We start from the raw sequence: 25,378 nt of genomic DNA on the forward strand, positions 1-25,378 counted from the left end.
ACTTCCCCATTGGCTGGTGCTCCCTCTTGGCCAGGGTGACTTCCTGGGCTTTGCCCGCAGCACCCAGCTTCCTGCGGCTCGGTTGGCTGGCAGGCCAGGTGGAGTTCCAGGTGACTCCTCCCTTCCCCAGGGAGGGAGGCGGGGGATAGGCAGGCCGTGCTGGGCTGGCGCTAGACTGCTGAGTGGGGCTGGAGGGAGAAGCCAGCTGCTGAGGCCAGCTCCGCCCCACCTGTCCCTTTTCCGGGGTTATTTAGTCCAGGGGCTTGTCCCCGCGGTGCCTGTGGCCTGGCGGGCAGCATCAAGAGGAAAGTGGCTGGTTTCTGAGCATTCTTCCTCACCTGGCTTGGGCCCCTGCACAGCTGCGCCACGGGGCTCAACCCCGCCCCCTGTGCCTTCTGCCTGGGACTCCCCACCCCTCTGGGGAAATGCTGTCCCATGGGTAAGTCCCCTGCTCCATCTGGGTAACGGGGGCTCCTGTTCATTCGGGAGGGAGGGGCGGGGATCCTGCTCACTCCTGACAGGTGCATGACCATGAGTGCGACCTGCCCCTGCCCCCTCCCCAGGTCACTTTTCCCCCCGCAAGATGCCAGAACTCCAGCCTTGTTCATGACCCTCTGACCCACCCCCCTTCTCTAGTACTTTCTCCCTGACAGATGCATATTTATTCTCACCAAATTTCTTTCTCCACCCTCTGGTCCCCTGCTTCTGTCTTCTGCTAAGGACACGTCCCCTAGGGAGCTGAATGTCACCTGAAACATTACAAATCTGAAAGGCAGACCTGAGAAAGATGCCCTGTTCCCACTAAATGTCCCAAATCCTTCATTCCAATCTCCCTCAGTTTTCCTTCACTCCTCTGCATCAATTCATTCAGATACTGTTAAGTATCTATTGTATGCTGGTGCTTTTTAGTTTTTAAATATTTTTAAAGATTTTTTTTTAATGTGGACCATTTTTAAACTCTTTATTGAATTTGTTACAATATTGCTTCTGTTTTATGTTTTGCTTTTTTGGCCCCAAGTCATGTGGGAGGGATCTTAGGTCCCCAGTCAGGGACGAACCTACACCCCGGGTATTGGAAGATGAGGTCTAACCACAGCCAGGGAAGTTCTGCCAGGTGCTTTTTAAGGTGCTGCCAATACTGTAACAAACAAGAGAGACACAGTTCCTGCCTTCACGGAGCTTCACGCAGGTGGAAGGGGACAGACTGCCCAAGGAACCCATTAAATAGGGTAATTGCCAGGTCTCAGAAGTGTTACCCAGAAAATAAACCAGCTTCACATGCTAATAACGGACTGGGGTGCCAGTGGCATCACTGGCTAGAGGGAGGGGCCAGGGAGGGCTTTCCTGAGTCAGTGACGCAGGAGGTGAGACCTGGATGAGGAGGAAGAATCAGGCTCCAGTGCTGCTGGCAGAGGGAATGGCCAGTGCAAAGACCCTGCTGTGGGAATAAACTGAATGATGGTGCCTGGGGGCAGAGTTGGCCAGTGAGGACAGAGGAGGGCTGGGTCACGTGGGGCCTTCTTGGTGTTTGGATACTACAGTGAGGACCTGCTGGGCGTCTTGGTGAGTTGGTAGGTTGGTCACCCCAAGTCCAGTAAGTTCTTGCTTCTTATATTCGCATCTGCTCTTGGGGTGTGCCTGCCTCCCTCAGTGCACTCCTTGTCTCCTTCAGCCCCAGTGTCAAGGTTCTTTAAAAAATTTTTTTTAATTTATTTTATTAATTATTAATGTATTTAGAAATTATTTATTGATATATTTATTTATAAATTATTGATAGATTTGTTTATAATTAATTACTTATTAATTTATGTGTAAACAAATGATTTATTGGTAGATTTATTTATAAATAATTTGTTTATTGATAGATTTATTTATATATAAATACATTTATTTATTAGTTGTGGCATGTGGGATCTAGTTCCCTGATGAGAGGTTGAACCCGAGCCCCCTGCACTGGGAGCGAGGAGTCTTAACCACTGGACCGCCAAGGAGATCTCTGCTGTCAAGGTTCTCATTGGGTCTTCTGGTCCACAATCCCTTCCATGCTCCTGCCTCCATCATTTTCCTGCCAGATGGTTGGCAAGTCCTTTCCTGAGAAAGAATCCTTCCTTGGTTCCTCAGGCTGGCCCTGTGAGACCTTCTGCCAAGGGTCCCAGCCTCTCAGAGCAGCTCAGCTCAGCCATAGAGCCCGGCTCACAGCTGGCGCTATGCTCGTGGGTCCCATGCCAGCTCCCCAGGGGCCTCTGAGGGAGGAGCCCCTCCACCCTGGCCTCGTCGTGGGCTGTGCCCATACCCTGCCTCCTCCTCCCACAGTGGGTGGTGCAGTGGGAAGGACAGTGGACTTGTCAGACGTCAGACGGCCTTGGTTTGTTGCCTTCCCCCTTCCTAGTTTGTGACCTTGGTCAAGTTACTTCTCTGAGCCTTAGTTTTTGTTTCTAAAGTTGGGCTAACATGGACTTCCCTGGTGGTCCAGTGGTTAAGAATCCATCTGCCAAGGCACGGGACATGGGTTTGATCCCTGGTCTGGGTAGATTCCACACGTTGAAGGCCAACTAAGCCCTTGGGCCACAACTACTGAGCCTTTGAGCCCCAGAACCCGTGCTCTGCAAAAAGAGAAGCCACAGCACTGAGAAGCCCATGTACTTCAACTAGAGAAAGACCACAAGCAGCAGGGAAGACCCAGCACAGCCAAAAATAAATAAATAAAAATAAAATTGGCTAACAGGACCTACTAAATAGGGTTGGCATATACATTAATAATGTCACATAAAAGCTGTTCATACTAAAAGCTGACTTCATATCGGCTTTTTATATCAGCATTTGGGAAATATTGTTAAACCCATTTATCAGGTAGGGATACTGAGGCCCAGGGAACTTCAAGAGCTTTCTAGAGATTACTTTGTTTGCTCTTCCAGACTGCCTGTCTTTCTGCATCCCTGTTGATCTTCATCTCTGCCTTTATCTCCTTGCTTCCCAAGTGAGTAATTTTCTCTTCTAAATTAGTAGGCCCTTACTTTTTTAACTTTCAGCTTCCTTGAGCCTGTTTACCTCCCTTTAAAAAAAAAAAAATGGGGAAAATAATTCCTAGATCCGGTGGTCTAGTGGTTAAGAATCAGGGGACATGGGTTTGATCCCTGGTCTGGGAAGATCCCATTTGCAGAAGGACAACTAAGACCATGGGCCACAACCACTGAGCCCTGAGGGATGTCTGAGGCCCAAATGGGAGTATGTGTGTGTGCACGTGCAAGCGCTCTGTGAACTCCAGAGCACTTACGCCAAGGGAAGGGTGGTGCTTCTTCTTTATTTTCCTGCCAAGGGACAGTAGAGACTGTACATACCATCCCAGTGTCTGTCTGCCTTCTGACTTGACACCCTTCAGAGAAATTCCTGTCTCTTTCATGGTCAGGAGTTTCTGGGTGCCTAGTTAGTTTCTTTTTTAAAATTCCAGAGGGAGAGCGGCTTGTGGCCACTGTACAGGGGGTGTTGGGTGCTACGTAGGGACCTGCAACTTTGTGGGCGGTTGGGATGATGTGTCCACGTGTGGGTGTTTGCACCTGACTATGTGCATGTGTAGATGGACTTGGGTGATGAGGTTGCCTTTAGTGGGACTGGGTGTGCCTAAGTGGATGCTTGTGCATGCGTGCGTGTGCGCATGTGTGTGTATACTCATCTGTACGTGACAAGCAGGGTGTGCATGGGTAGGACTGGACCTGGGCTTGTGACCATGTATGTACATGGGTCTGGATGAATGTGGTCATTTGACACATGCTCTGTGTGAGACATGGTGCTAAGTTTTAACCACTTGGAGGTGAGCCATACCAGCTGTGGACCTCCTGTGCTGGAGATGAGGGGCCCCTGTAGTGGAGGTGATGGTGTCCATTCTCTTCCTGCCCCCTGCTGTGAGGGAGAGTTCATAGTCTTTCAGGGTTACTGCCTAAGATAGAGGTAGTCAGTGTTAAACCATGAGATAAACAGATCAAGCAGGGTCTCCAGAAATCCTTTCTAGGGGTGGGCAGGGCGGAGAATTGATATTCAAAAAATGATAAAGTAGCCAACATAAGAACATAGACTTTCATTGGGCTTGAATAGTTTGTTATTTATTTTTCCTTCTTTTTTGAGGCGTAGCATACATAATGTGCTTGAATACTGAACATCACATTTACTTCATCTGGGTACACACCACTCAGATCTGCTATCCCAGAAATTGCCATCTCCCAGTCAGTATACTTATTTTAATGAAGGGACGACATGCCCATGCTACAGTCTTCAAAAAGGTGTACTGGAGGGACTTCCCTCGTGGTCCAGTGGCTAAGACTCCAGGCCCCCAAGGCAGGGGGCCTGGGAGAGATGCCTGCCCAGGGAAGTAGATCCCACATGCAGCAACTAAAGATCCTGCAGGCTGCATTGAAGCTCAAAGATCCTGCATGTCACAACTAAGACTCGGTGCAGCCAATTAAATAAATAATAAATACAAAAATATTTTTTAAAAAAAAGGTGGAAGGAGGGAGAAGGAAAGGTCCCTCCCAGCCCTTTCTTCCAGCTACCCGTTCTGGTCCCTTCCCTAGGAAATCCACTCACAGAGTTTCTTGTGTATCTTTTTTTTTTTAATTTTGGCTGTGCCTCAGGGCTTGTGGAATCTTAGTTCCCCTACCAGGGATTGAACCCTTGCAGTCTGTAGTCCTAACCACTGGAAGAGTCCTAAACACTGGACTCCCAGGGAAGTCCCCTCTTGTGTATCTTGCGTTGGGCTTCTTTCCTCTTGCTTTGGTTTGGCGGTATGTTTGTATTTGGAATTAGATGGAGTATCACAAGCTTTTAGTGTTAGGGCCTCCCCAGGTGAACGGGCCCTGAGAATAGGCCATGGCCGGATCTGTGTGCCCCTCTGCGGCCCAGGAGACAGGCCCCTGTCAGAGTCCTGAGCTCCATTGGATTCAGACCAGACCCCCTCAGCAAGAACCTACAGTTCAGACTCCAGTGGCTCCATGCATAGGGCTGGCGGCTCTGGCTCCACCTGCTTCGCATTCTGCTTCTCACCCAACTGCAAGGTTGGGGCATGGTGGATGGCCCAAAGGCCGAGGACAAGAAGTAGGGAAGATGCCAGTTGGACAGGGCTGCTCCAGGGTCATTTTGTCCAGCCCTCTGTCCCAGGGCACCTATTCAGATGTGGGTGTCGAGGGAGGGTTTCTATCCCTCTAAGAGGCATCTGCCCAGCCTAAACAGTTAGGAAACTGCCCCCTCCCACTTTGGCCTGATTGGAAGAGTCTCTCAACCTCTGTTAGGTTTTTTTTTAATTATTTATTTATTTGGCTGCACCAAGTCTTAGCTGCAGCATGTGGGATCTAGTTCCCTGACCAGAGATCAAACCTGGGCCCCCTGCATTAGGAGCAGAGTCTTAGCCACTGGACCCCTAGGGAAGTGCCGCCCTCCCCAACCTTTTTAACTTTTTCTTTTCTTTTTTGAAATTTACTTATTTATTTGGCTATGTCCAGTTTTAGTTGCAGTACACAGGATCTTCCATTGTGGTACACAGATTTAGTTGTGGCACAGGCTCAGCTGCTCCACAGTATGTGGGATCTTAGCTCTCCGCCCAGTGATCGAACCTGTGATGCCTGCCTGCATTGCAAGGCAGATTCTTAACCACTGAACCACTAGGGAAGTCCCTTAACTTTTTATTTAACTTATTATTCTGTTCTCTGAAGCCCTGAGGCCTGGCATATAGTAGCTAAAATCACTAGCTTTGGAGCCAGGCCGTCTGGTTTGCACTCTGGTTTGCTTTACTGACCATGTGGCCCTTGGGCGAGCTGCCTTCAAGCCCAGAGCCTCAGGTTCTTTGTCTGGAAAATGGGAATAATGAAGGTACCTGCTTCACAGGGCTACCGTGAGGACATATCAGATAAGGCAGGTAAATACTGCCCAGCACAGTGCCTGTTGTCTAGGCAGACTCCGCTAATGATAGTTGCCACCCTCACCATTATTATTGGTTTGGACCAGGGAAGGCTGCATAGACCAGGAAGAGATGGCGCGTGACTGTGTGGGTTCCCATGGACCAAGCATGAGCTGGCCTGGGGCTCTGGAGGCTCACGTGTGTTCTTATTTGGGTGGTCCTGTGTGGAGGGCCACCCTCCCCAGGCCTTCGATGAAAGGCATGTGGGAAGCGGGTCCTGTCCCCACCCCCACCGCCACCCCGTGCTTCTCCCTGCTCTGCCCTAAAACGAGAAGTGAGTGAGTTCCCCCAAGGGGTCGGCCGCGCCCCTTCCTGTCCCCGCCCTGCCGGCTGCCCCAGGCCAGTGGAGTGGCAGCCCCAGAAGCAGGACAGGACGGGGCTGGGTGGCGAGGTGGCCCGGGTGCTGATAGCTGCCAGAGCTTAGCCCCAGCGTCTCCCGCCTGCCCAGACTCAGCAGCACCACCCCGTTGCCTGCACGCCTTCACCCCACTCCCCGCCCCAGGCACCCCAGGATGGTGAGGTAAGGGCTGGGCACCCATGGTAGGCAGGAGGCAGGGCGTCCCAAGGCCCTGGGGCCTCTCCTCACCAGCCCTCCGGCCCCCAGGTGGTTTCACCGAGACCTCAGTGGGCTGGATGCGGAGACCTTGCTCAAGGGCCGAGGGGTCCACGGAAGCTTCCTGGCACGGCCCAGCCGCAAGAACCAGGGTGACTTCTCCCTCTCCGTCAGGTAGGTGGCCCGCGGCTCCAGCCGGGGGTGGGGTGCCAGCCCTTGGCTGCTCATTTCGCTTCCCCAGGCCCTTGGATGTATCCACCCCAGCCCTGCCCAGGACCCCCACCGCGCCCCACCACCCGACCTCCACTCTCCCTTCCACTGGCCTTACCTCCACTGGGTGCCCTGCAGGGTTGGGGACCAGGTGACTCATATTCGGATCCAGAACTCTGGGGACTTCTACGATCTGTATGGAGGGGAGAAGTTCGCAACATTGACGGAGCTGGTGGAGTACTACACGCAGCAGCAGGGCGTTCTACAGGACCGAGACGGCACTATCATCCACCTCAAGTACCCGCTGAACTGCTCAGACCCCACCAGTGAGAGGTGAGGGTCTTCGCTCCCTGGCCCGCCCACCGAGAAGTGGGCTGTCCTCCCTGCCTTGGGCCTCTTCCCTCCGTGTGATCCATGGGCCCCCTTTCCATCAACCCCTAGGAAGCAAGATAAGGTTGCCTGGCCCTTCTCCAGGGTCCCTGTCCACCCGCGCCCCAGGCCCTACCAGTGCCAGAGAGGCCTCTCCTCGTGGCTGTGTCTCCCAAATGGCCGGCTCTGTTGTTAGAAAGACGGAATCTGACCTCTTGTAACTGTTCCCTCCCCAGCACGGGTTCCTATGGTTGAGGAGGAGCGTAGGGGTCAGCGTGTATGAGGACACGCAGCCTCATCTCAGTGTCCCCTGAGAATGGGTCTGCCCTCTGGGGCTGACTAGTGCTGGACTAGTCCCTTGACCAGACCCATATCATTGAAAACTGTCATAGGGGTGCAAGGGCCTTGTAGCTGGGCACAGGACAATACTCTAAGCATTTCCCGCCCATCTTTCTGGTTTCAAAGATATGGTCCCCAGAACTGGGCTGGCTACTCCCCAGGTGGTCTCCCCAAAGTGTGCGCAGACCCAAAGACTCTGCATTTTATGGGCGGGTTGAGGGGGTGTCTCATTTTCCAGTTGTTTCTCCATGATAGCTCCTATAATTAGGGGAAGGGCAGCTGAACAACTCTGGGTTGTTATGGGGGACTTTTTTTGCACACTCCTAGGGCCAAGCCAACTTGTCCTTGTCCTGTATTTGTGCATCGATTGTCGAAATGATTCTGAACCTGGATTCTCTCAGCTTTCGGTCTTTCGGAGATGCATGCCTCCCAGCTTGCATCCGTATTTTATTCAAGTCACTGGCTGAGACTGAGAACTGGATGAGGCTGGGGAAAAGGCCACAGACCCAACCGGCAGACCCTTTTCCCCATGAGCATGCAGCCAAAGATCCATTTCTGGTGAAGCCGCCTCCCCTAGGAGGGAAGCACTTGGAAGCCCTTGCTGGTGTCTGTCTTTCCCTGGTGTTCACTGCCTCTCACCCTCTTCCTGCACCCCATCTGCCACATTCATAGGGATTTTCTGCCCAGGTCCTCTTGGGTTCTTCATGACCTGGCCTCCTCCTTGTCCACAGTCAGGGTCCGGCCTACTGGCTGCTGCCAGAGGATGGGTGGATGCAGGGGTGGTTGAAGATGGAGCTGCAAGAGGGATGGAGCTGAGAGGACCCTGGGGCCTGGGGTCAGGGTTCAAATTGTGGCTGGAAGAGGTCAGGGACAGAGGGACTCAAGACCAGGGCAGCTGACTTAAAGAGGGGCTTTTGGTTCCCCACGCCAGGAGGCCTGGATCCACCCTTGACCCTGGGAACCCGTGGGGAATGCTCTTTCTCCCAACCTCTGCTCTGGTTTGCTCTGGTTCTTGGCCTTGGCAGCTGCCCCTCCTCTGGGGGGAATTTGCATTTGTCCCCTCAATGGCTAGCTCTTTGCCTGTGGTCAGCCTGACATTTGCATGGAGACTTCCTCATCCTGTGGGGCCTGGGGAAAGAGGGTTAGCCCCCTCCCCACTGCTTGGGGGCCCTGGTCTATCCCTGAGTGGTGGGATATGGTGGCCCAGGGGTCCTGCACGGGCTGTGGACTCTGGAGGTCTCTGAGCTGCAGTCTCCTCTGGGCCGCAGTGCGACGGGGTAGGACAGACTGGCCCCCTCCCTCCTTCCCCCCATTCCTGCGGTTGGAAAATGCCCCCCCTTCCCCTGTCCCTGGGCTGAGGAAACCTCACAACCTCACTTCTCACTCTCTCCCCAGAAGGAGTTTTGTGTTTTTTCCATCACGTGGTTTCCTGTGGGGCTGGGCATTGTGGGGCTACAGTTTCCTCCTGGGAAGGGGGTGTGTTGTGGGGAAAGGTCCTAGTTCTGCTTTCTGCCCCTCTGAGCCCCTCGAGCCTACCCCCCAACACCGAACCCCAGCAGCCCTTTCAGTGACATCACCTGGGGAACCCCAAAGCCCCCAAACCACTATTCACCCGTGGGCTTGTCCACCTTCCCGACCCCCAGGGGGACTTCTCCCCATTTCCCCTCCCTTGTGACTTCCGTCTCTCCCAACCCCATTGCTGTCTGTGGTTTGGCCTCCATCTGCATTTCTGCTTCCCTCGCCTAGCCCTGTCTTTCATGGAGACCCTTCCTGGGTTTCTCCCCTCTGAACATTCTGGATGTGGCTGCCTTTCTGCCTGTGTCTTAAACTTGCAAAGGTGGGCTTGCTTAGAAGTCCTGAGGCTTGCCACTTATCAGCTGGGGCCTTGGGCCAGTGTGCAACCGCCCAGCCTCAGTCTCCTCATCTGCAGAATGGGTAGTACCTACCTCTCAGGTTTTTGTGAGAGTGACGGACCTACTCACAGTGGCGGATTTGAGAGCATGTAGCATAGCTCAGTTCAGCACATGGCAGGGGCCCAAGTTCCCTGCCCCCTCCCTGAGCGTTTGCCCAGCGCCCGCCCCTGGCCTCAGTCTCATTTCCCCGGATGCTGTCTTCCCTAGGTGGTACCATGGCCACATGTCTGGAGGGCAGGCAGAGACTTTGCTGCAGGCCAAGGGGGAGCCTTGGACCTTCCTTGTGCGTGAGAGCCTCAGCCAGCCTGGAGATTTTGTGCTGTCCGTGCTCAGCGACCAGCCCAAGGCTGGCCCCGGCTCCCCGCTCAGAGTCACCCATATCAAAGTCATGTGTGAGGTAAGGCCTCTGGGCACCAGGGAGGGTGCTGGGGGTTCCCTCTGTGCCCACAGCCGTGCCCTTGGGGAGGGGCAGCCTGGGCTTTGGTCCAAGGCTGGGGGTCCAGGCAGGGAGACAGGTGGCCTGACTTGGAGCCCCTCAGGGCGGACGTTACACAGTGGGGGGTTCGGAGACCTTCGACAGCCTCACTGACCTGGTGGAGCATTTCAAGAGGACGGGGATCGAGGAGGCCTCCGGCGCTTTCGTCTACCTACGGCAGGTGAGGGGTGGGCCTGGCTGCCTCCTCCCATTCCCTGAGCCTCTGAGCTCTAGAAGCGGCTGACTTCTGGCCTCCCCCACCCCAGCCATACTACGCCACGAGGGTGAACGCGGCTGACATTGAGAACCGGGTCTTGGAACTGAACAAGAAGCAGGAGTCAGAGGAGACAGCCAAGGCCGGCTTCTGGGAGGAGTTTGAGGTTTGTGATGGGACCAGCAGGGTGAAGGGCGTGGGGTCCCAGACAGACCCCGTCCCCTCGCTCCCCATCCTCATGTTAGTCTGCCCCATGACCTCTCCACCCATGGATGCCCCTCTCCCGGGCCTGAGGCTCCATTTCCCCAACTCGTCCCACAGAGTCTGCAGAAGCAGGAGGTGAAAAACTTGCACCAGCGGCTGGAAGGGCAGCGGCCAGAAAACAAGAGCAAGAACCGTTACAAGAACATCCTTCCGTGTGAGCACCCTGGGCAGCCTCCAGCCCGCCCCCAACTCAGGCAGCATCCACTCACCCAGGAGATGCCTCTCCCCTAGCTGACCTCCTCCCATCTCAGACGGTCTCCTTCCCCAGCTCTATGAGGGACCCCCACCCACAAGGGCGTCCCCCCTTCCTCCAGGATCCCAGAGGATCCCCTCATACCCCACCCCACCACCTTCTTCCTCTGAAACCTCCAGCCCACATGGGTTGAGATCCCTCAACCCATGTGGGTCCCCCACCCTGGCCTGCCCACAGGGCTTCTGGGCAAGGATGGCCTGGGAGCTCAAGAAGGGTTTCTGACCCAGGCCCTTCTTGCTTCCTTTCTGCCCACTCCCAGTTGACCACAGTCGAGTGGTCCTGCAGGGACGCGACAGTAACATCCCTGGGTCTGACTACATTAATGCCAACTACGTGAAGGTCGGTGTGCTCGCCGGTCATGGTGGGGTGGGGGCGGGAAATGGACCCCGGATCCTGGGGATACTGGGTCCAGAGACATAGGGTGAAGCCAGAGCTGTTGCCATGGGTGAGTGGGTGGGTGGGTGAGGGGCTCACAGCTCTGCTCGTCTCTGCACTCTGTCCAGAACCAGCTGCTAGGCCCTGATGAGAACGCTAAGACCTACATCGCCAGCCAGGGCTGCCTGGAGGCCACGGTCAACGACTTCTGGCAGATGGTGTGGCAGGAGAATACCTGCGTCATTGTCATGACCACCCGGGAGGTGGAGAAGGGCCGGGTAGGCTGAGCCCCGCGCTGCCCCCACCCCCAGGACTGCTCCACCACCATTAAGCTGGAAAGACACTTAGGGGCACCTCAGAGGGCAAGGGCCCGACCTCCGTGGGGAACTGAGAAAGAAATCTGAGTACACGATGACTCCTGGGTCTCTGCTTCCTATGTGGGACTCCCCTGACCACCAGACCCAGATTTCCAGAGGCCTCCATCCCTTAAGTGTCCCCCCGCCCTGTGCCCACCATCCCCCTCGGGGTAGTAACCCCTCCTCTCCACTCAGTCTCATTACTCTCTCTGAAGTCGGCCCCAAACTGTCACCCCATGGGCAGGCTGCCCCCTCGCACGGCACCCTCTGCCCCGGAGTGGCTGTGACCTGTGCAGAGGTATGTGACCTTTGCATCAGGCTGTCCCCCCCGAGGACCCTGGTACTCAGGCTTGGTGGCTACCCTCCAGCCCTCACCTCTGAGCTGCCAGGCTCCTTCAGGTTTCTGTGCCTCTGCAGGAGCTCATTTCTCCTAGGAAGTGACTTCCTCTTTCCTCCCTATCTCTGCCCGACAGACTCCTCGTTTTTTTTTAAAGACCCGTCTCACATGCTCCCTCCTCTGTGAAGCCATCCCTGATTTCCTCCATTACCTAGAGGGAGAATTAGTCTCTGCCTGCACCCCCTTACCCCGGGCTCCTCAGCAGCTCAGTTCCCTGGCTCACCCTTCTCTCTGTGAGCTCCTGGAGGCACTGGCACACCAGGCTGTGTCTTACTTGTGTCTGGCACTCCAGCCTGGTTGGCGCGGCTTCAGGTGCGAGGCCTGTACCAGCCAGCATGCGCGGACTGACTTGTTGAATGGCTGATCAGGTCTCACCACCTGGAGCATGCTGAGCCAAGACTTAAGCCTCTGACTCTTGGCCAGTTCACCCATTCATCCATCAGATGCTGCGGGGCCAGCACCGGGCACTCAGGCCCTGCCTCTGTGCCTTACACCCCCCACCCCCCTCTCTTTTCAGAACAAATGTGTTCCATACTGGCCAGAAGTGGGCAGTCAGCGTGTTTATGGACCCTACACCGTAACCAATTGTGGGGAACACGACACAGCTGAGTACAAACTCCGAAACTTACAGGTCTCCCCGCTGGAAAATGTGAGTGTCCCCTGCTCCTGCCCCAGGCTGGGGGCCCTGCTCACGCTCGTTCTCCTGGGTTGGATAGAATGAAGCCACGTTGGGGAGCAGGGCACACTGACCCTATGTCCTCCACCCAGGGGAACCTGATTCGGGAGATTTGGCACTACCAGTACCTGAGCTGGCCTGATCACGGGGTCCCCAGTGAGCCTGGGGGTGTTCTTAGCTTCCTGGACCAGATCAACCAGCGGCAGGAGAGTCTGCCTCACGCAGGGCCCATCATCGTGCATTGCAGGTGAGAGTGACAATGATATGATATCGGTGATAATAATCCAAGTAGTAGCTGGCAAGTGAGTACTGCCAAGCGCCCTGCACTGTTGTAAGCGAATTACACGAGAATGCATTTAAAGCCTCCCAGGCCCTCCATCTCTTCTGGGTTCCCTGATGGCTTCCAGACCCATGGGTGGAACTTAGCTTGAACCAAGCCCATGGCTTGAGCCCGTGCCTGGCATGGGGAGTCTCCATAGAGACATGGCGTCCGGTCCAGTCTAGTTCAACCTGCCATGTGCAAATGAGGAAATGGGTCAAGCCTCTTGTCAGGTCACTGCAGGTCCGTGGGGGGAACCTGGAGCAGGGCTCACGGTAGACCCAGGTCCTGGTCACTACTGTTTTTTCACACATGCCTACCCATGGTGTTTCTCCTTGGGGTCGGTGTGGCTCCCCAACTCTTCTCTTTACCGTCTGCAGCCATAACGGGGAGGGGTGCCGAGTCCTCTTCATGCCACTCCTATTTCTCCCTTCCTGCCAGTGCCCCCAGCTCAGCCCCTCGGCTCATGCACCACTAGGTCCACTGGAGCTCCCCATGTTCATGTTCGGGAGACCCTGCTAAGCTGGGGAGCTGAGGGAGCAATGAGCAGCAGGGGCCCCAGCAGGTCACCTGGCCTGGGTGGAGGGGAGGGGATAGGCAGGGGTTGCTGGACAGATGTAGCTTCTGTAAATTCCAGCTCCTCCACTCCCTGGCTGTGTGATCTCAGACAAATGACTTCATGTCTCTGATCCTCAGGTTCCTTATCTGTAAAGTCAATGTTTCATGGGGCTGTGGCAAACGTGAAACCCTCTCACTGTGTCTGGAGTACAGTAAATGCTCCAGAAGGGGGGTCGTTCATGTTTTTATATCTCCCGTGGGGGGGACGGGGGTCTGTTTCCTTCCCTTCCCTTCCTGCTCCCTCCATGTGACCCAGGCTCTGAGGGTAAGGACTTCCTCCTTCTGCCCACCAGCTCTTGTGTGTCCTGGGGCAGGGCTGGGTGGGGTGAGCCTGGAGGTACCCCCCACGTGCTGTTTCAGGGACTCTACCTCCAGGGACAGGCCCATTGCCAAGAATGACCTGGCTGCCCGTGCCCCCCACCCCCCACCTTCTTGAAATCCCCATGGCCTTAATTTAGACGTTACAGGAAGGAAGTGGGTGAGAGGGTGTTATTTTTAACAATCTGGGTTTGAAATTAGACAGTGCGACTTGGGGCATCGGCCTGACTGGCCTAGTGGTGGAGGTGAAACCGGGGTCTCTGTGGGGTCTTGAGGCTGCTGGGGTCTGTGTGCCCAGGGGGTGGCGGCAGAGGGTGGGGAGGAGGGGAGACCTCCTGTTAACTGCTCCCCCAAGTCTCCTGAGCCCAGTGGCCTCGTGGCCCGCAGGTGGGAGAACTGCCCTCACTCTGCTGTCAGGATCTGAAGAAAAAGGGAGATGCAGCCTTACAGAAAGATGGTCCTCATGTGAAGAGGGCAGCCTGGCTTGGGCCAAAGCTGTGGGAGAGGGCCCGGGAGGCCAGGGTGCCAGGGTAGTAGGCAAGACAGGTGGGATGGGGTCCCAGGTCTCCTGAGGTTGTGGGGGGAAGAGGGAGAAGTGGAAGCAGGTGGTGGGGCTGGGAAGGACTGGGATGGACATCGGGGAGCAGCGTCTTAGCATTTGTGTGCAAGGCTCTCCCCCAAAATCCCTTGGCTGGAGGGATGAGCATGGGTGCAGAGTTAGGCAAACCCCTGCCCCGCCTGCCCCACCCCCACTGCACTGACCCAGTCAGGTTCCAGCAGCTTGTATCACTGACCTTTCCCTAAGCTCCGCCCCTGCCTTCTGCCCGCTCCCTAAGCCCCGCCCCTGATGGCGCAGTTTGAGCCCCTGGTTCCCGGCCCATGAGGGCTGGGCCTCTCACGTGTCCCTTTCTCTCCCCAGCGCCGGCATCGGCCGCACGGGCACCATCATTGTCATCGACATGCTCATGGAGAGCATCTCCACCAAAGGTGAGGGTGACTGGTTGGGGACGCTGGGTCTGGTGGGAGAGCAGCCCCCCGCCTTCGCCTCCGCTTGGGGCCTGACATCCCGCTGCCCTCTCGGCCAGGCCTGGACTGTGACATCGACATCCAGAAGACCATCCAGATGGTGCGGGCCCAGCGCTCGGGCATGGTGCAGACGGAGGCTCAGTACAAGTTCATCTACGTGGCCATCGCCCAGTTCATCGAGACCACCAAGAAGAAGTTGGAGGTCATGCAGGTGCGAGCAGAGCAGGGGCCTGGCTGGGCTGAGGGGGCCAGTGGGCGTCATGGGGTGCTGCTGGGACCACCGGCCTCCCACCACACCTCTCCCCGCAGTCCCAGAAGGGCCGGGAATCGGAATACGGGAACATCACCTACCCACCAGCAATGAAGAACGCCCACGCCAAGGCCTCCCGCACCTCCTCTAAGTGAGTGGCCCCTGCCTAGCCCGACTTTCCTTTCCAGGGAGGTTCGGGTTCAAGTATAAGCTTGGTTCTTACAACCTGTATTCACAAGTGTCTCCTGAGTGCCCTTCCACGTGGGGCCTGAGCTGAGTACACTGATGTGTGAGGTGGAGCCTTTGCCCCGAGGAGCTTCTAATCTAGTGTCAGGACGCCATCAGGGCTGGTGTCCTCGCTTTCCTGGCCTCAGTTTGCTCACCTGTGAGATGGGGTGACCCCATGTCACCCCAGGCTGGTGCTGGGGAACCCTGCCCCTGTCTCCTGACCCGCTGGCCCCGCCCTGCAGACACAGGGAGGACGTGTATGAGAATGTGCAAAGTAAGAACAAGAAGGAGGAGAAGGTGAAGAAACAGCGGTCAGCAGACAAGGAGAAGAACAAGGGCTCCTTGAAGAGGAAGTGAGCCAGGCTCGTCCTGGGGCGGCCACGGTACGGCCCTTCCCTGGCCTGTCCCTGGGGCTTCCCAGCTGGTCTTTCTGCCCTGGATAGAGGGTGCAGCTGTGGCCTCACCCAGCCTTCCCAACCCCACCAGACCTGCGTCTTGTCCCCCACTCCAGGTCCAGCCCCGCCTTATCCCTTCCTCCCTTCCCTTTGCAGCCTCAGCCCCGTCTCTGCAGAGGCCTCCAGTGGATGACCCACAGCCTGAACCTTGGAGCAACACCCCTCCCCCATTCTATTGTAATTTAAATGACCGTGTGCCCACCTCCCTCTCCTGGGATCCTGTATATAGCCCAGCAAGGCCCCAGGTGGGGCCAGACCAGTCTCCTCTTGTAAATAAAGCCTCTAGGTCACTGTGTGTGGGTCTCTAACTCTGTGTGCCTAGCGGGAGGGGGAGGCAGACAGGGAGCCTTCACAGTCTAACAGGCGAGTGTGAGCACGGGCCTGGTCTGGCTGTCTCTTCCCTTTCTTTAAAGCAGAGGGTGATCCTGCCAGGGTGGTTGTGAAGATCACTGAGATCAGGGATGACGATATAACTGGCAACAATAATTCATCACACTTTTTTTTTTTTTAACACATTGTATTTATTGGATTGCACTGGGTCTTGAAGAATCTTTATTTGCATCAGGTGAACTCTTAATTGCAGCAAGTGAGATCTACATCCTCGACCAGGGATGGAACCTGGGCCCCCGTGCCATGGAAGTATGAAGTCTTAACCACTGGGGAAATCCCAATTCATTGCACTCTTGGCATGTGTCAGGTGCGGTTTAAGAGACTAAAAGCATTGTGGACTTCCCTGGTGGTCCAGTGGTTAAGACTCTGAGCTTCCAGTGCAAGAGGTATGGGTTAGATCCCTGGTCAGGGAACTAAGATCCTACAGGTCACATGGAGTGGCCAAATAAAAAAGTAAAAAACAAGACCCCCCCCCCCCCCAAAAAAAAAAGAACAAAATCAAGACTAAAGTATTGAACCGAGGTACCTGTATCATTCCGATTTTACAGTGGGACAAGCTGAGACACAGAGAGATTAAATAACTTGCTCGAGGCCACAGGACTGTTGAGTAGTGAAACTAAGATTTTAACTCAGGCCGTTGGGCCCCAGAGCCTGCACTCCTGGAAATGCAGCCGGGGTCACGCTGAGGGGGACACAACCCCATTCTCTGGCCTGACTTCTAGGTCCAAGCGCTAAGAAGATGGATCAAGGCCATTTAGCACAGGCCCAGAGCCAACCTGCCTGCCATCCCTGCCCTCTGGATGCCTGGTGCTCTCAGGACCGCCTGGCTCCTCCCTTCCTGGGGGCCACTGCTACCTTTAGGCTCTTGATCAGAGTCTTAGTTTTTAAAATAATGTATTTATTTGATATCTGGTTGTGCTGGGTCTTCATCGCTGCTAGGGGTTTTCTCTATCTGTGGCGAGTGGGGGTTACTCTCTAGTTGCGGTGTGTGGGCTTCTCATTGTGACAGTCTTGTTGCGGGACATGGGCCCTAAAGCGTTTGGGCCTCAGTAGTTGTACCATGAGTGCGGTAATTTCAGCTCCTGGGCTCTAGTGCACAGGCTCAGTAGTTGTGGCACATGGGCTTCGTTGCCCTGTGGCATGTAGGATTTTCCTGGTCCAGGGATCAAACCTGTGTCCACTGCATTGGCAGGTGGATTCTTCACCACTGAGCCACCAGGCTTCCCTAGTTTTATTTTTGATCACTTTCTGTGTGTCCACAGTGGACAACAATGATTCCTGCTTCATGTTAAGGCTTTATGTTGATTGAAAGTGCTGGTCTCCTGGGGAGTTGAGCCTGAGAGAGCCCCACTCGGTAATGCCTGGTTCCCTGCTGCTGGGCTGGCTGAGACTGGGCGGTCATTTGCTCAGTGGACAATTTCTGTATTGAGTGTCCCCACGTCCCCAGCACTGGAGCAGTGGTGGGGCGAGATGGTGGATCCAATTGTTCCTGTCATTGTGGAATTGAGGAGACTGGTGGGAAAGGCAAACCCAGAAACAGTCCACAAACAGAGAATAAGTAGACAAGAATTAAGAAGGAAACAAACAAAGCTGGGCCTCCCAGGTGGTAAAGAACCCACCTGCCAGTGCAGGTGACATAAGAGACTTGGGATCGAGCCCTGGGTCGGGAAGATCCCCTGGAGGAGGGCATGGCAACCCACTCCAGTATTCTTGCCTGGAGAATCTCATGGACAGAGGGGCCTGGCAGGCAACAAAAGAGTGGGACACCACTGAAGCAACTTAGCAGGCACACAAACAAGGGTGGAGGCCGAGAGCTGGGATTGGGCAACTCGGCAGGCAGCTCAGCTCCCTGGAGCCGTCACCCTCCAGGGGGTGCGAGGGTGGAGCATCACCTGTGTGCCTCAGGGCCCCTCTCCCAGCAACCCTTTCATCCCAACTGAGCTGCACAAAAGAAAGGCGGGTCCCACACCCTCGAACCGCCCTGGGCTAATTGCCGGAGGCTGGGACTTGGCTTCTCCTGGGCTTCGAGGTGGGCCCAGGGGTGGCTCTCCCTGGTGAGGTGCCTGGTCCTTCTGAAGAGTGGAGTGGGGGACTGCGCCCAGGGCTGCAGAAGCCCTCAGAACTCCAATCGGCCGGGTCAATGCAGAGGTTCCTGGCCAGGAACTCAGGACTCTTGGCAGAGGCCCCAACACTAAGGGTGAGGACAGGGAGGTGCCCCTCGGAGACCCCCCCTGCCCTCCGCAGGCTGGGATGTTCTGGGTGGGGGTCAAACCCAGTCCCTGCAGAGCTGAGTCCCCTCTGACCTCAGGATCTCTGGCAGAGGACTTGGGAAAGGATTGGCCGGGGGGTAGGAGCAGCTGTGGGGTGAGGCCCAAGGAGGAAGGCGAAGGGGCTCAAAGGCGCCCTGTCCTTTGTTCTTCTGGTGACAAGGCCTCCCTGGCCTAGGCCGCGGATCCAAGGAGGCAGGTATCAGAGGAGAGACTGTGGCAAAAGCTGGGGGCCTCCGGTGGGGTGACTAGGCCTCAGAGGAGGTGCCTGTGGCTGGCACTGGGAGGGAAGGGGTTAAGGCAGCGGGGTGCAGCCTATGGCGGGCAGACACACCTGTGCGCAGGGGCGGCGGGCGGGGCCCAGGTGAGGAGCCTGCGCTGCCGGGCAGGAGAGAAGGAAGAAGGAAGAATGGAGGCCAGGGCGGCTTCGAGGCCTTGAATCCTGGGCCTTGATTCCCCTTGCTCTCCGTGACCCACGCTCTCTGGGGGCCAGGCGGCCTGGTGACAGGTAAAGACCACTGGGAGAGGGGTCCTGGGGCCAGGCTAGGGACTGCTGAGGGGGTTTGAGGGTGGGGAGCTGGTGTGTGGGGGCAGAGACTGGCTTTGGGGGTGGTGGGGAAGGGGCTCCGGGTGGAGAAGAGATGGTCAGGGGGCTTCCGAAGTTCTGCTCGGGCCTTAGTGGATCAACAACCCAGGGTGGGGCTGGTGGCCGCTGCAGGCTCACCCGGAAGTGTCCCCAGGGACGCGGGTGGTGGGGGTGGGGGCCTGGGCCTAGGACTGGCTCTGGATGGGTGGCGGGGTGGGGGCCCCCGTCTTACCCAGCAGTGTTTGGGTGCTGGTTGGGAGTCTCTAATACTGCCGGGTAATGATGGAGGCCCCTGTCTCAGGCCAGCGACGTCCACCGCCTCAGGGGCTCCCTGCGCACAGCTGCTGGCGTCCCGGCTCCCAAATCTCCCCCCCCCGCCCAGCCCTGGAGGCCCCTTCTTCTTGAGCGGAGGGTGCCTTGAGAGAGGTGGCTCTTGGCTGGCTGGCTGCCCACAGAAGGGACACAGTGGCCCCAGCCCCTCCCCGAAGCCAGAGAGATTTGTCATCTGGAGGATCTAGGACCCACAGCTGACCTGGAGTTTAGGATTGGCTGGTAGACCTTCAAGAGACCTCAGCTGGCCCGCGGCCAGGGTCCCTGGAGAGACTGGCCAGCTCCAGCGTGGATGTCTGTGACCGGCTCTGGGTCCATCTTCCAGCACAGTGTTGGATGGTCTAATGGTGAAGCTCCTAACACTGTCTGGTAAAGATGGCCCCCGGCTGGTGCCCTCGGCAATGACCTTCAGGGAGGCCTGAAGACTACGGAGGCCTCCGGACCAGCAACCTCTGACCTTTACCCTTGGGGAGATGGGGGAAGTCACTAGGAAAGGGAAACAATAGGAGGAATCAAAATGGCTGCCTCAGAGCCCCAGGGGATCTGGACACTCCAGGCACCTCCATCCCCTTCCTGCCTCTGGGATGTGAGGGAAATGAAAGCGTGGACCGGACTCGGGCTCATTCACCTCTCCCCTGCTCCCCAAACCCTCTCACCAGCTCCTTAGGGCTTTGTCTCCCTGTCTCCCTGTCCCTTTCATGACAGTGAGCAGGGGGCAATTAATCTAATTTCTTCAGAAGTCGCGAAGCAGCTGAAGGTGAGCCCCGGCTCTCTAACCCGGTCACCAAGACCTCTCTGACTTGTGCATACACTTCTGCCCCAGGTGCCGACCATCCTCCGGTTCCCACTCTTCCCTGTCTCCCTTAATACAAGGGATGGGACACGGGTGAGGTGGCATGTGGGCACAGCCAGTGGGCTCCTTTCTCTGCCCACTCAGTGAGGGCAGCATCGAGGAGGAAGGAGGCGCCTGGTCTGCGGGGTGGGGGCGGGGGCAGGGCTGTGGGAGTGAAGCCCACCTCCAGAGGGCAAGCCCTGGCTGAGAAGTGCGGGCAGCCTGGGCAGGTGACATGATCCGCTGGGCGGGGGTTTGAGCACGTAAGCCCTCTGGTGAGATCGAGTGGTCTCTCCATAGTTGCGTGGAGCCTTATTACCAAGGAAGCAGCTCCTGTTGGGATCATCAGATTTTTGGTCTAGCTCAGCAAAGCCACAGCTGCTCCGGCCTTAGAAAAGGAGATGTTGGTAAACAAAGGGGAGATGCGGTTTAGGAGGGCGGGGCGGGGAGTGCAGCTGGGCCCGGACCCCAAGGCCCGCGGTTCCCACCCTGGTCCTGTTTTGGATCCGGCTCTGCGGGCTTACAGGGTGAGAGCAGCTGGCCTGGCTCTCCCTACCTGCCCCCGCCGGCGTCCTCGCGCCCCCTGCTGGCAGAGACGGAGAAGAACCCGGGAGTGCGCGGTGTGCGCGTGCGCATGTTTGCTTCCCCATGCGTGCCTTCCCGGCCACACTCAAACACCTCACTCAAACAAACACCGGGAGGCTTTGACTTCAGCTTCAGTAATAAAAATTTATTGAGAATTCCTGGGGTGGTGGTTATCGCCTCCGGACCACGAGGGAGGAATCAACACCGTAGCAAATTACTGAGAAATCACACTGTCCCCAAACCCCTGGCCAACACAGGGAGGAAAGTCATTGCCCCAGAAGTGGTCAGTCTTTGTTCATCAGAAAGGTTGGGAGGAGCGATGCAGAGGGACCATCTCATGATAGCAGGGTGGGGGTGGCGTGGGCCCCAAGGTGACTCCTCAAACACCAGGGCAGAAACAGATCCACTTCCTCCCTGGAGGCAGAGTTCTTGGTCACCAGGCTCATTTCTTACCCTTGATGAGGCTGTCACTGTGGAAATGAGACAGATGGTGACATGATTAGGGAACACACTTGTGAGAGGCAGAGCATCTCAGGCCACCCACTCCTCCCCAGCCACGGGTGTGTGGGTGGGACGGTGAGAAAGGGGAGCTGGTGGGGGAAAGGCAGGTACTGGGAGATAAAACCCATAGCAACAAGGTTTTGTCCACTACTTACCTTCCCCTGAGGACATGAGGTCACCACATGAACAGGAAACACAGAAAGACAAAAGAAAGGTACATGTGATTGACAAGTTTCAGGCCCTACCCAGCTCTAATCCCCTCTTCCATCCCAAGAGAAAAAGGCAAGCCTGCTGGAAGCCGGAGTCTCGGGCTCTGGGAAGGAAGAGACTTGCTCCCTCAGCCACTGCCAGGTCTCATCTCTGTCTTCCTAGCATGCTTCGGTGCCCCAGAGCAGCTCCCCAGGACAAGGACTGAATATCATCTTTCACTGCTTTTCGGTGAAAGGGAACTTTACAATTAAAGCGCTTTTTACACGAACAATCCTATTTGATCTCATAAAATCCTGTGAGACTCAAGGTCGGAATTATCAACCACCCACTTTTCTAACTTTGATCCAGAGAAATGGTGTTTTCCAGGGTCATATGAGTAGGCTAGTAACAGGTTCTAGAACCCGAGCAGCCAGACTCCGGCCCCTGATCTGTGTGGAGGACCCAGGGGAAGGCCCTGTCTCTCACCGGGTGAAACTTTCATCCTGTAGGTTGAGCACGAGGTTGTCAGCAGTGAGATAGATACGATTCTGTGAGGTGGCGATCTATAGGGCAGGAAACGAGACAAATGTTTGCACAAGGTCTTGCAAAAAAGACCTTGATTGCTACCCCTGCAATTCAATAACCACTGACGGAACACCTGGGGGTTAGAATAGGGATGCCGGGATGAGCGCCCTGGTTTCTGTGCTCACTCAGGGAACCAAAGCAAAGAGCAACAGTGGAGGCGTTAGGTCCACAAGAGGCATGAACAGAAGGTCAGGGGAGCCCAGAGGACTAATTTTTGATGAGAGGAAGAGTGTCAGACAAGCCAATTTGAACAGAAATCTGAACAAGGAAGATTCTACTTCCCTCCCTTCAATGCCTGCACACTCACCGTCTTGGAGATGTTCTGGGCTGCCCGGATCTTGCGTAGCTTGATATAACCTGGGTTCTTGCTCAGGGCCTCTCCCAAGTGAGCAGGATGCAGTTAAGGGGCCACACGAGGCCAGATCTCAATCGGGTCCGGTTCTGCCTACTCCCTCTGCTCGGCCCTCCCCTGGGCTGTCAGATCCAAGGTTGCGCTCACGTGGCTCGTGCCCAGCCCCACCTGTTGGCCTCCCTGCAGGCAGCTGCCGGGAACTGAAGGCAGCAGTGGACATGGAGGTGAGGCCAGCCGCGCTGTTGATCTGCCTCATGGCGGGGAGCCAGCCCTCGGGTGCCCCACCAAGCTCTCAGATCCCACTCGGAACCCCCGCCCCCAGGGGTCGAAGGGCACGGGTCGCATTCGCCTTAAGTCTCATCAGCCAGCCTACAGGGGGGCGATGCGGAGCGGTGTGCGCCAGAGCTGCGCTGGGGGGCGCTTCTGGGGAAGGATATCATCCGCGCCGCCTCGGCCTCACCCTCCGCCTGCACGATCTTCTGCCGCTGTTCCTGCTTTGCCTTCTCCACCAGGAACTGGGCGCGCTGGGCCTCCTGCTGGGCTGTGGCGGGAGAGAATCGGGGTCACAGGGATGCGAGGCGGCGGGAACCCAGTCGCGCCTGCCTGCTTCCTCGGACGCCGTCGCCTGACTCACCCACTTGTTTGGCTTCCACAGCGGCCGTGTACTCGCGGCTGAAGCTCAGCTCGGTGATGGCTACGTCGTCCAAGATGAGGCTGAAGTCCTTGGCCCTCTCGGTCAGCTCCCGTCGGATTAGCAAGGACACCTGGGGGGCGGGGGTGGGGGCGGACAGGAGAGGGGCGTTGAGGGGGCCGGAGAACGGAAAGGAAGGCGTGCTGCCGTGACCACGGGAGTCCCAGATCTCTGGAACACCGCAGGGGCACACTGACGCTCTCAGAGTTGCTCACTGGGCCCGCCGAGCTGGAGAGGCCTCGGTCAGACTCCCAAGCTCCACTCTTTCCAAAAGCTGTGTGCGGGTCTAGACCACGGTTCTCCCTCCCTGCCTGACACTAACCAGGCCCGGCCCTCGTTCCCCACACTGGCCATCAGCACGGCTTTTTGGGTGGATGGGACCTCAGGTTACAGTACTTTCCTAATGGGCTGCCTTTCCTAAAAGCCCGTCCACAGGGCTTCGGAGGGAAATGCTGATGCTGTGGGAGGGAAGGGTAGCTGGAGTCAGACCTGGGCCCGTTGAGTGATCAGCTGGGAGGCGTTGAACTTGGCCACCACGCTCTTGAGCACCTCGTTGACAATGGACGGCAGCACTCGCTCCTCGTAGTCCAGCCCCAGGCGCTGGTACATGCTGGGCAGCTCCATGGCATTGGGTCGGGACAGCACCCGCAGGGAGATGTTCACCATCTGCAGGTCTAAGAAAGAGGTCAGAAGTGGCTGGGCGAGGCTACGGGGGCTCACCTGGCCTCTCGGCAAAGCCGCCCTCCCTAGGCATTTTCTCCCGTGCGTGCTTCCCTGGCTACCTAGGGCAATGCCCTGTGGCCCAGAATGGCCTTGGGCGGAGGAGAGTGAGGAGGCTGACGAGAGGTGACTCAGCACAGGCCAAGTGCATACTTGCCCATGGTCAAATCTTCTCTACCCAGGCCCCTCCTCCAGAAAAGCTGACTTTTTTTTTTTGATGCTTCACTGAAAGTTGTTACACTGTATCGTTACCACCGGTCTCCTGACTCACCCACTCACTCCTGAACTAGACAGTAAGGACTTGAGAACAAAGACTGTTTTGTGAATCCTTTATTTTTAAGGCCTAGGGTTTTGGGAATTTAAGAAACCTTCATTGAAGATAATGCAAAAAAGTATGTTACAGGTGAGCTACTTGCCTCATTGTGTGTGTTTGTGTAAGGCTTGATCTGGGGAATCTCAAAGGCACAACATCTGTGAATGGTCTAGGAGGGAATAGGTGCCCTAGGGGATAGGTGGGACCAAGTTTCCCCAGAACAGAATGTACCAGTAGATTAATAAATCAAACAGCTAAAGAAAAGTTTTAAAGCGAGGCTTTGACCTAGGTAGTGAATAAGACAAAAGACAGACAATGCTGTTACTGAGTTTACACTAGGGGGAGGAACAGTTGAAAACGAGCAAATGCACAGCATGTTCAGAATGTATTGCTTTAATCCCTGGAGCAGGTGCTTTTATTACACCTTGTTTGCAGAAGTGGAAGCCAAAGCCCAAGAGATCTGACACTACCATCTTCCCCAGTCTCTGACCAGGCTCCCGTGTTTACTGTCAGGGACGCCCCAGTGCCCAGACCTACCTTTGGAGCCTGTGGGGGAGGAAATTTTTCGGGGTCTGGCCCGAATGTCATAGATGATGGGGTACTGGAACCAGGGGATCCTGGAGGGAAGGGAACAGGGATAGGGGTTAGGAAGCTGCGATTTCACTAGTTCTGCCCGGATTTCCTTCACCACGTGTTTCTTGACCTGCTCCTCCTCTTAATGACCAGGGTCAAGGAGAAATTTTCTTCTCCCTTCGGAAAACAACAGTATGTGCTGCTGGAGATTTGGGCAGCACCACTGTTCGGGGAGATGGGGTGAGAAGGGGAAAGGGCAGCGCTGAATCTCGCTGTCAGTCTTACTACAGGTACTGGTGGGTCGACGTTCAAGGGTGATGGGTCAGGGTCAGTCAGCTCTGCCCGCCATTACCTGAAGTGAAGGCCCTCGGCCAGAATGGTGTCCTGCTGCACCCCTCCGATCCGATTAAAGAAAATGGCTCTGTGCCCTCCTTCCACTGCAGGGAGAGGGGTGGGGGTCAGTCCAGGCCGGGCTCAGAGTACGTGCCAGCTTCTGGTGGGGCGGGGTGAGGGGCTGGGTGAGCGCGGGGCCCCGGTGGGGCTGGGAAGGGGTCCAGGGAAGGTTGGCGGGAGTCCGGAGAGCGGGCGCAGGTTGCTCACCGGTGAACACGGATTCGCGGATGCCGTAGGCCACGGCGCCGGCCCCCAGCAGTAGCTTCAGCGCCGTGCCCATGCCCCGGGGCCCGGAGGGCAGCCGTCCGGCTAAGTCCTTCAAGTTCTGGGCCATGTTCGGTCCTGAGGCCGGCGGTAAGAAGGGGGTGCCGGCCCGTCTCTACCGCGCTCCCGCTTAGGGATGGCACCCTTCACACGAGGGTCCGGGCCCCAGGTGCTCGCGGGAGAAAGGGCACCGGAAGTGCGCTCCTTTCTAAACCCTCCCCGCAGCCCACGGCGGACCGGAGCTGTGCGCACAGG

General features: G+C 56.5%; 2 protein-coding genes, 1 long non-coding RNA gene and 1 other non-coding gene across 7 annotated transcripts; 2 read left to right on the plus strand and 2 right to left on the minus strand.

The window, feature by feature from the left end:
- The first annotated feature begins 175 nt into the window (after positions 1-175).
- PTPN6 (protein tyrosine phosphatase non-receptor type 6) lies at positions 176-15,847 on the plus strand. 4 transcript variants are annotated; one of them, XM_006065854.3, is made up of 16 exons: positions 178-439; positions 6,549-6,671; positions 6,846-7,040; positions 9,536-9,725; positions 9,868-9,984; positions 10,070-10,183; positions 10,339-10,435; positions 10,794-10,873; positions 11,038-11,187; positions 12,180-12,311; positions 12,431-12,585; positions 14,513-14,580; positions 14,679-14,830; positions 14,929-15,020; positions 15,340-15,480; positions 15,649-15,847. In XM_006065854.3, the coding sequence occupies exons 1-15, from the start codon at positions 426-428 to the stop codon at positions 15,452-15,454; spliced, it is 1,794 nt and encodes a 597-aa protein (XP_006065916.1). In that variant the 5' UTR covers positions 178-425; the 3' UTR covers positions 15,455-15,480; positions 15,649-15,847. The 4 variants fall into 4 exon arrangements, with proteins under 4 accessions (XP_025138908.1, XP_044796949.1, XP_006065916.1 ...); XM_006065855.3 differs by lacking the exon at positions 178-439 and adding an exon at positions 6,284-6,464; XM_025283123.2 differs by lacking the exon at positions 15,340-15,480 and having other exon boundaries at positions 176-439.
- A 2,746-nt stretch (positions 15,848-18,593) lies between these two features.
- LOC123333189 lies at positions 18,594-20,697 on the plus strand. Its single transcript, XR_006550368.1, has 2 exons — positions 18,594-18,717; positions 19,863-20,697. It is a non-coding gene; the product is annotated as an uncharacterized LOC123333189 (long non-coding RNA).
- Positions 20,667-25,343, minus strand: PHB2 (prohibitin 2). Its single transcript, XM_006065856.3, has 10 exons — positions 25,067-25,343; positions 24,819-24,903; positions 24,431-24,510; positions 23,350-23,534; positions 22,804-22,933; positions 22,607-22,710; positions 22,125-22,202; positions 21,719-21,795; positions 21,199-21,204; positions 20,667-21,012 (listed from the first exon to the last, which is right to left on the minus strand). The coding sequence occupies exons 1-10, from the start codon at positions 25,191-25,193 to the stop codon at positions 20,985-20,987; spliced, it is 900 nt and encodes a 299-aa protein (XP_006065918.1). The 5' UTR covers positions 25,194-25,343; the 3' UTR covers positions 20,667-20,984.
- LOC112584839 lies at positions 22,293-22,537 on the minus strand. The gene has a single exon (XR_003109234.1). It is a non-coding gene; the product is annotated as a small nucleolar RNA U89 (small nucleolar RNA).
- Positions 25,344-25,378: the final 35 nt, after the last annotated feature.

The sequence above is a fragment of the Bubalus bubalis genome, chromosome 4 (genome assembly GCF_019923935.1).
Source record: "Bubalus bubalis isolate 160015118507 breed Murrah chromosome 4, NDDB_SH_1, whole genome shotgun sequence".
Classification (NCBI taxonomy): domain Eukaryota; kingdom Metazoa; phylum Chordata; class Mammalia; order Artiodactyla; family Bovidae; genus Bubalus; species Bubalus bubalis.